We start from the raw sequence: 10,030 nt of genomic DNA, 5'->3' as shown, positions 1-10,030 counted from the left end.
TACCTACCTGCCTCTTTACGTCTCTTTCCCCTGTCAACAGGACTAGCCCAGCACTGTGCTTAAATATCCCACTTCTGTGGATTGCTGGAAAGCCATGTTTCAGCTGAAGAGAGGACGGACTATGTATATTGGAATATCTCAATGTCCTGGTATTCCAAATGGGAAAAAAGTACAATTCTCTGGGTCACTGAAAAAAATTATTTTGGCTGCCAGTTCTCTCATTATTTGCTTTTTTAAGTTTTGGAAAAGTTTGATATAAGCAAGCCAGGAGAAGGTGAAATCTGTGTGTATGCCAGGGGTGGGGATGGAATATGCGCTCTTTGTGCCCCCTGCCACATAGTCCTACTTTTTTTGTTTCAAATCCACTTTCTATTAGTTAATAAGGAGTATCTCAAGGTTTATCTAAGCCTCTCCACTAGAAATAGAGCTTTCTGTGTCAATTAGCTTTCTCTTCATTAACTTTTCCACCCAGATCAACGGGGTCCCATTTCCAAACTTTCCTATGCAATGCTGAGGGTTAGAAACTTGAGTTTTGCTTAGGTTTATTCCTGCATTTCAAACAAACTGAAAATCTTGTGTAACTCTGTGAGCAGAGGAACTGCAGCTTTCAAACCCTTGGGAGTTGACAGCCTTGGAGAAAGGGCAGTTTCTACCACAAGACTGGGATCAGAATTACTTATTTGGGGTATTATTTGCATAACTCCAAATCTAAGATTTTCTCAGGAAGGGCACAGCTGGTGGTAGAGTTGACATAAGTAGTGAAAGAGGCACGTGTTTTCATGAGAGACTTGCCTTTTGCTTTAGCCATATCTTCACAGGTACCTCAGCTCCCTGCTGCCATGCAGAACAGTTGATCTGGAGACTATAGTCTTCACTGTGAATTAGGAGTGGTGAAAAATCTCTTCATCTCTAGCTTCTCATAATAATATAGTATATAGCAGCAACAACAATGAGAACAAAAATGATGCATGCACTTGCCTGTGTTATATAAGAAAGCGTATCTGAATGTTTCCTCCGTGTTCTCCTGGATTCAACTCTTAGCACATCCTCTGGCAATCACGGAGAAATTGGAGGTTTATTTGAACTAGAAATAGTGACGGTATAGCAAAGTGTTGAGCTGCGAGGTGGAAAAGCCTGTATTTGATGTTTCCTGGGCTTAAGACAAATAGCGAAGTACACTTGAGCATCCTCTGTGAAACTGCTGCTGGCAGGCTGATTGCTTTCCCACTTCATCATTAGTGAGTATCTCTGCCAGTTAGTTGAATAACTAGGTCAGCCTGGGAGAAAAAAAAACATGTTCCTTGATCTTCTGTGCTGTCCCTCCTGTTTTCCCATGTGTTTCTCTTTATAGCCCATTTCTCAGCTACCCAGGATGGGAGCATATTTGCGTTATCAAGTGTAGAGCTGTGGACGAGAGCTGTGTACTCTCAGGTATCTCTGAGAGTGTGGCAGAGGAAGTGGAAGCACAGGGCTTTTTCTCCAGGTGCCTCAGAAGCCAAGGAAGAGGAATCATGCTCACATGCTGGCTTAGGGTTTCCCCATTGCTTTTGACTGGGGAGGGGATGCACTTTACAAAACTGCAGCATCATACCCTCTGTGGGGGGAACAGGGAGCGTGAGTCTGGGTACCCAGTGGCCCCGCAGCCTGCTTTGCTCCCTGCCCAGCACATTAAGGAGCCAAAGAGAAGTTTAGATGCAAATCCAGCCCACAGGGCTGTGCCCTGACTAGACAAGGTATTTTCTTATTGTTCAACACTTTCCTGATCAAATCTCCTTCACCATGGCTGTTGAGCTGCCCATAACAGAGCCTCGATGATGGCCAGGACTTGGAGGAAGTTTGTGCTCCTGTTGCATGAATTCATATTGCAGTTGCCTGACCTGATTAGGTTAATTATTTCCAACCTGTATATGCTCTCAATTTGAATGAGCAATTCGGGCTCTAGCCCTGAAGTATTCTTGGCTGAAACTCTGATGTACTGATGACAGAGGCAGTTGCATGCAACCCACATTGCACCTGCCTATAGTCTGCTCCTGACATCATCTCCAGAGTTTCACAGTTAATGTTACAGACAGATGAAGAACTCCTGAGTGAAAAGTACCGTGTATTGTTCCATCCTTTTCTGAAAAAGTTCTTCCCCTATTATGCCGTACCATGTCATAAGCATTTAGTCTTCTGTCTACTAGTTTTAAGCCAGATACGAGTCAAAACCTTTATGAATGTGAATGGATAGTATTAATATCTGGTGCTGATTATGCCATCATTTATCAAGGCCATACATCCTTAGTATGAAGACCTTAGCATTTTGATATGAATTTTTAATAGTTCAGCAGTGATGCATCCCATTTGTTGCATTTAGCCACCAGTTTCTTTTCTTACATTTTTCTCGTTGTGTCCTTCTTTAATAAGATTTTTAGGGATTTATGAATATAGCTGCCTTTTTAGAGTCTAAATCTCCTATAATAGTACATTGCTCAGAGGGAAAATTATTTTGTTAGTGTGTTTTTAGGCCTCCCTCTGAAAATGAATACCATACCAAGAATACTGGGCTCATCCTTTTTAAAGAAACGGGAGGAGCTGGGTGCTTGCACAGAAGAGGTCCCCACAGCCACTTTGCTCCCTGACAGCCCCCGTACGAGGCACGAGCATATTTTGGCCAAAGTGCTGTACCATGTCTGAAAAATGCCTGGGTAAGAGATGCCAAATCATGCAGACAGACCAGTTCTGATAGCTTTTCTTAAATGACATTTTACCTGCTCTTTTCTCAGCAATGGGATTCATAAATATTTTAATCATTCATGACCCCAGCGCTAAATGTCAGTCTGAGCTATCTCCTATATGTGTAGAAGCGGACACAGGCTGACCCATCCGTGCCTCCCAGCCAGGTCTTACCCTCACCTCAACCCCTGCACGGACCCATCGAACATGCCAGCATTTGGCATTACCCAGAGAAGTGCTGGTCCCAGCTTCATCATCGGGCACCAGTCAGCAAACTGCACCAGCCCAACTGATGCAGGTAAATACTGGTGCAGATTTCACCCTTGAGTGAAATCAAATTGACTGTGAAGAGATATTGTATTTAAAATGGTGATGGCCAAGAGGATAATATTCCTGGGACACACAGATCATCACTTAAGCTACCCCAGCACAGGTGGAAGCAGCAGCAGCATCCATCCCAAAGGCATGGTGATGGAGAAACAAATGACTAGGAAACACTCTGATTTTATTTATCCTCCTGGAATAATTTATTTATCCTCCTCCTCAGGATGCTTAGCAGTATGTTAGCATGGATAAACCTGCTACTGGTGAGCAAGAGCCAGCTGGGCTCTGTGACCAGTGGGGTACAGTGGCCATTTGTTAAGTTAGGTCAGTGCAAAGCAGACTGCTTGTTGCAGCAGCACAGATATTAATCCCTAGAGCTGGTTAAATCCCCCATTGACCTGTGCTGGTTGACCTTCTGCATGCCACCATGCAGAAGAGGTCTTTCCCCAGTGGGGGCATCATGGGTTGTGGTTGGTGTTGAGACCAGCCACAGTGAGCACATTAGACCTGCTGCTTCTGGTAGCTTTTCCCATGTTAAGTAATTGATTTCAAAGGGATGGAGCAAAAGGAGAATAGTATTAGGCTGTGGCAGTCAGTTCGGTTTTGGGCTAAGATGGAGTGGTGGGCTTCTCAGTCTTGGCTCTATGGAAAAAAATATGTGTATCATGTAAGATCAAAATGACCACATTCTGGTCACAAAGAAATCAAGCTATTCATAGAATGATCATAGAATCACAGACCGGTTTGGGTTGGAAGGGACCATAAAGATCATCCAGCTCCAACCTCCTGCCACGGGCAGGGACACCTTCCACTAGAGCAGGTTGCTCCAAGCCCGTGTCCAGCCTGGCCTTGAACACTGCCAGAGGTGGAAGTGTTTTTCCTCCCCAGGTGCAAGTTAGCACCACTTCTGCATTTGCTGAAGGGTCGGCTGAAGAAATGAAGTCTGAGTGGCTAATGGTGTGACTGGAACTCCTGGTTTAGACATTCCCTTGTGTCTCTGTGCCTCCTGCTGCGGGCATGCCCACACCTGCCTACTGCCGCAGGGTCATCTCCAAGGGAGCCAGGGCTCCACCACACACAACTATTTCGCAACATAAAACTTCCTGAATTGCAGAAAGTACTTTTAAAAGGGTGGGAAAACTCTGGGAAAATACCAAAAGTGAAGCAGAGGCTGAAGCTTTTTGCAGTGGCAATTATTTTCAGTGAACTGCTGTGAAGATTTTGCAGTTTTAAGTGTCAGATTGTGTATTTGGGGCAGGCAATATTGTTAACGTGTGAAACATGCTAAAAATTGACCGATAAAAGCACCAGGATATTTTAAACATAAATAGTGTGTATGAAAATAGATACAGAGCAGATGGCCTGGCTCCCTGCACACCTTGCTGACCAGAATACTCGAGTAACTCATACAGCCAAAATCTTGCTGTCTTCGAAGCTGATCATCTGCAAAGGCAAGGGTTATCCTTATGCTACCCTTTATCTGCCAGGCACTAACGCTCCCACATATGCTGATTAGTGTATCCTAGAGGGATAATGCACCCTGGGCTTGTTTGAACTTGTTACTACCTAAGCAAAGCAAAGCACCTGGTTTAGAGCTCAGGTTCTCAGGAGTCGGTTAGATTAAGGAGGCTGCTAGCTGAAATCTGATGTACAGCAGAAAGAGCCCAAAACACAGAGGGCTGGGTTTGCCAGCCAGCTCACAGCACTGCCTGTAGCTGATAAACATGCAGCAGAGTCTGCTTCTCATTCTCATTTTTACATTGGACACTAAGACCAAACATCACCATCCTGCGGATTAAGCGGGATGTAAGGCTTTTCATGCCTCCTTGTATGGTTCAACAGATGTGAAAGGGAATTATCACTTCAACATGATATCAAGACTTTCTTCTTTTTTTTTTTCCTAGCTGATGGCAGATTACTAAGCCTGAATTCTTGTTTAATTTTAGTGTGTTAATTGATGGGATAATGAGCATTGATTATATGTGTTTTGGCTGCGTCATTGCAATTACAGGCTCTGTTTTATTCATGAACCAGTCCTAAAGAATGCACTAGAGATCTAAGACAGCTTAAACCTCTCAGAAAAAAGGCTCTGAATTGTTTGAGTAATGACACTCTTAGATGGAAAATTAAAGGTTCTCTTTTCCCATGCTTTTTAAGATAATTAAAATCCAGGAACAGTAAGGTGGTGAACATCCTTATTCATTAGCCTTCAGTAATTTAGCTTCTACTAAATGAGGAAAACATTTTAATTCTCCAGGCCATCTGTTGCAGTCTCCTTTGCGTGTCCTGTTACATAAAGTCTCATCCTGGGTAGTTTTAACATCAGCATTGTATCCTTTCACCAGAAATGATGAGCTGGGTGAGGTAGTTGAAGTCACTACTTATTAACAGACCACCCTGGGATTAAAAGGGCTGCTTGGTCTTCTAGGTTGAAGTTATCCCCTCTAGATGCCTCTGGGTCTTTGTGCACGGAGATAGGCAGTGTGACAAGCTGTGTGTTTTCTAATAGCAATATTCATGCCAATAAATAACAAAGTTCATCGGAGCCCTTCCAGTTCCTCAACGTGCGACTGCTCTGCCATATGGCTCCATGCTGCTTTTGGAAGCAGGTAGTATCCGCTCACATATAAACCAAAGCAGAGGCTCCGTGCTGGATGCTGCTTTGCGAGAGGTTCAGAGGAAGAACAGATCTCTTTGCACTGCATTGGGGAATAAATATTAGAGCAGAAATGTGCTCACCTGGGATAAATGCTGGGTCAGGAAATGGGAAACGGTTGGTTTCTGACTATCTATTGGAACAACTCACTTTACAGCTTTGGGCAAGTTACATTAGCCCACACTAGAAAGATTTCCCATTGAAACGATAATGTGTATAGCTGAATGGATTCAGTGTCTTAATGTTATTCCTGATCCCTACAGATCTAAGAGGATTCAGGCTCCATTAGTTTGGCTTGTTTCTGTCAAATTCTCACGTCAAATAAAAGCCACACTACTTGCCAACAGGGGCTGCTTTAGACCCATGTGTTTAGCCAACTCTGTGATCACCAGGTAGCGTTTCCATTATTGATAGGGCACGGCTGCAAGCAGGCTGCTTCCACAGGGCAGAACTTGATTTCACCTGTTTGCTATTACTCGAGTTGCTTAGAGATCACAAACACCCCGGCCTCAAGATGTGTGGCTGTAGAGCTAGTGTCCCCAGCACGAAGCAGTACTCGGTCAATAACCCTGCTCCTGCACCCACCAAAAAGATCCCTTTGGCTGCAGCAGGCATGCCCAAGCGGTAAGTTCATTATCTGGGTGTATTTGTCTCTATCATAAGCAAACTCTTCTGTTGTGTGTTGGCTGCTCTGTAATTATTTCCAGCACTTTAGCAAAAGTAAGCAGGCTGTATGTTTTAATAGGAAGCAGGGAGGTACTCTCACTGATGTGAGTCCTGCTGGAAATAGAAGCTATGTGTCTGCTATAAACTGGGAGCACTGATACGGAGGGGATAACAGACCCCTCTGGACTTCCCTGGGGATGGGCTTAAAGCTGAGAAACTGTTTCAAGTTCTAAAGAAATTACTTAAAGGATGTTGCAATGCCCCTCTCTGAAAATTATTTAATAAGTACCTTTAATAACAACTCCAGGCTACTTGCTTAGGTGAGGAATTAGGAGCTGTGTGATGCTGAGAGCTGCTTGTAAAGACCACTTTCCTTTCAGTTGTGAAGAAAAGCCAGTCTCCCTTGGGAAGCCCTGAGTTTCTGGGGGATTAAATGAAACAGAAATGAGCAAGCTCACTCATGGAGAAACTAAATATACACACACAATTCACTAGTTGATAACTGTGCCTCTCTTCTCTCTCCCTACCAGCATACCCATAGCCAAGCAGCTGGCATCAATAAAAGGTAAGGGGACCGATTCATTACCCCCTTTGGGTTCAGGTCTTCCAAGGCCAGTAAATCCTGGTGATTTAGGAGAGCTGCAGAGGCCACGCAGACCCTTAGCCGGTGCAAGACAAGAGTGGTGGGAGTAGACATGAGGGGTCTCATGTCACGCTGCATTGCTGCCCCAAAAGCTTCCTCTTAGGGTGTGTTTCCATGGGACATGAGGCATGTTGCTGGCCCACTCCAAATAAAATCTTGGCCAGGTCCTCTGTGGGTATAAACAGTTTCTGTCTCATTAACTTTAATGAAACTACACAGATTTCCACCCACTCAGGATGGTTCTGACAGGTTCCTTTCGATTGCATCTCAAATGCCACTTTTTCTGATAGGCTGATAACTTCCCCCCACCCAGCTCTAGGAAAAGGCTCAGACCTTGAGAAAGCTTTTGCTACTGTGGCTTTGGTGTATAACAACTCTGCTGACCCCGAGGGCAAGCTCAGCAAAGGTGAAACCAAAAGCTTGCTGCAAAGCCAGTTTGGAAGTTTCATACAGGTGAGGAGGATTGGGTGAGAGGGTGGTGGTGGGCTGGCACTGGCTGGGTGCTTTGGGTGCAGGAATGGCACCTCTGGCTCTGTCCTGAAGTTGGGCATCATTCCATGGATTAAATGTCAAGTAAGACTTAAGTGATTTGGTGTAAACACCTTCAGTGAATTATGTCCGTTATGTTGAGACTGGGCCTAACACAGGGCTAAAGGAGAAAGCAGCAATAAATTATAGCTGATGTGCCTGTTTGTGGGTTTTTATTAAAAGAAAATAGGGATTTGCAGAGAAAAACAAACCCCCCCCTCAGTTTATGACAAGAGACTGTATGAAGAGAAGAAACCATCATAGAATCATAGAATGATTTGGGTTGGAAGGGACCTAAAAGCTCATCCAGTTCCAACCCCCTGCCACGGGCAGGGACACCTTCCACTAGAGCAGGTTGCTCCAAGCCCCTGTGTCCAACCTGGCCTTGAACACTGCCAGGGATGGGGCAGCCACAGCTTCTCTGGGCACCCTGTGCCAGCACCTCAGCACCCTCACAGGGAAGAACTTCTGCCTAGTATCTAATTTAAATCTACCCTCTTCTAGTTTAAAGCCATTCCCCCTTGTCCTGTCATCCCATGGCATTTAATGAGGTGTTTGGTAGTTTGCCAAAGCACTGATCGACCTGGTACCAAGGGATCCAGACCCGTGCTGCAGAGCAGCACATACTGCGGTCACTGGTGGGGCTGCTGGGAGTAAGGGAGCAGAAAGCACCATTGGTCACCCACCCGGGGTGTTGATGGCAGCCTGGTATCGTGAGAAACAGCTATACTGGTGCTCAGGTTAGGTATAAGGAAGAAGTTCTTCTCTGCGAGGGCGGTGAGGTGCTGGAACAGGTTGCCCAAAGAAGCAGTGAATGCTCCATCCCTGGCAGTGTTCAAGGTGGTAGAAAAAACAATGCAGGACTAGTAAAAATAGCTCAACTCAGTAAATGAGATGTTTAGGACATTCTTGACAATACCTTTGCTTCCAAGAATAACAAAATAACATGACTGGTTGGGAAGGGGGAATTGGCAGCTCATTAGAAACTAGGCTGCTTATGGAAAATGATGTGAAAATCTCAGTAACCAGTCAAATCTGGAGTCTGAGGTGTTTTGAAGGTTATTAAGCTAAAAAATAAATCCTGTAGCTTTTTTGTTTCTTTTATATATAAGGAAAGATGAGTAACAGACATGATACATAATTGTAATAATCCCTTCCATTTCAACAGTAATGTCTAACAGGACAGAGAACAGAAGCTACTGAAGTTATGTCTGTAAAATCAACAGTTTGAGACATTCACAGTATATATTTGAGAAACTGTCTTGAATATGAAGGTAGGAGGGTGGGTTGGTTGCATCAAGACACAGGGTTCCATTTTTCCCAGCAGTTACCAGGTGCATCGTCATCCCTGCCAGATTTGCAGCCACGACGAGGTGTCTTTTAAAGATGTATTCTGGGTTCAGGCGGAAACCTTTGGGGACCAGTTGTTCTCCTGTCTGATTGCAATAATATTCCTGTTTGAGTTTCTTAGGATGCCTTTAGAAAAACTAATAGGAATGTGGGAGTAAAAACCTCAATGGGAAGATAGGAAAATACATGAATTTTTATATAGGTGTCTTTTTGTATGATGGAATAAAAAGGGAACTTTTTAATTTTTTTTTTCTTTTTTCTTTTTTTTTCCCCCATTTACATTTCTCCATAGGGCCAAGAAAATAAACCAAAATACCAGGAAATCATTTCTGCCCTGGATGAGGAGCCAGAGAACAAAATTGATTTTGAAGACTTCATGATCTTGTTAGTCAGCTTCACTCTAATGTCTGACCTGCTGCAGCAGATCAGAAACGTGAAAACCACAAAATGAGCAGTGCTTTAGGAGAAGAAAGGGCTTGGTGCTTCATGAGGAAAGCAGGTGTGAACCACACACAGAGATAACACCAAGTGCCTGAATACTCTGTGCTGGTCCCTTTATATGGAATAAAGTCTTATCTGAACCTGGCTGATCTCACTCCTCTGTAGAAATGATCCGTGGAGTGAAATGTTGGTGCTCAGGGCTTCACGTACGTGCTCTGGGAGGGTGTGCTGACTGGATCTCAGTGGGTCCTGAGACCCCAACACCAGTTAGCACCAGGGTGCAGCCCCCAGCCCGTCTTCATGCGAAGGAAAGGCAGCCTGTGCTCTCCCAGACCTCTCCATCATCTCTCACCCCATCATGGGGAGATGATGGGGAAACATGCTTAAAAACATGCAGCCCCATCTCCCTTCAGGGCACAGCATGGATGGCATGGCCAGTCAGCTCCCCAGGGTGCTTCATCCCTGAGCAGTGATATCAGGGATGGGTCTCACAATCAGTAACAACCACAAACCTATTGTAGCCTTCAGTAAATAATGACTTTAGCCTGCGTGGTTTGCAACCCACCATTGACCCTTCTGAGAGAAGGGGTTTTATTTCCTCTTCCAGCTGACCTCTTCTTTGAGTGATCATTATGGGAGGAATTTCAGATCCAGCATTGGCAATGCTGTGCTTGCACCAGCACCAAAGGGATGACTTAGTTAAACGT

At 44.6% G+C, this 10,030-nt stretch overlaps 1 protein-coding gene across 1 annotated transcript; it reads left to right on the top strand.

Annotated features, from left to right (window-relative positions):
• The first annotated feature begins 6,209 nt into the window (after positions 1 to 6,209).
• SNTN (sentan, cilia apical structure protein) lies at positions 6,210 to 9,467 on the top strand. Its single transcript, XM_030501754.1, has 4 exons — positions 6,210 to 6,319; positions 6,892 to 6,926; positions 7,318 to 7,457; positions 9,175 to 9,467. Exons 1-4 carry the CDS (start codon positions 6,210 to 6,212, stop codon positions 9,331 to 9,333), a joined length of 444 nt encoding a protein of 147 aa, XP_030357614.1. The 3' UTR covers positions 9,334 to 9,467.
• The last annotated feature ends 563 nt before the right edge of the window (positions 9,468 to 10,030 follow it).

This window comes from Strigops habroptila, chromosome 11 (genome assembly GCF_004027225.2).
Source record: "Strigops habroptila isolate Jane chromosome 11, bStrHab1.2.pri, whole genome shotgun sequence".
NCBI lineage: Eukaryota > Metazoa > Chordata > Aves > Psittaciformes > Psittacidae > Strigops > Strigops habroptila.
Note: the sequence above shows the minus strand (reverse complement) of the source record. Positions and strands in the feature narration are given on the sequence as shown.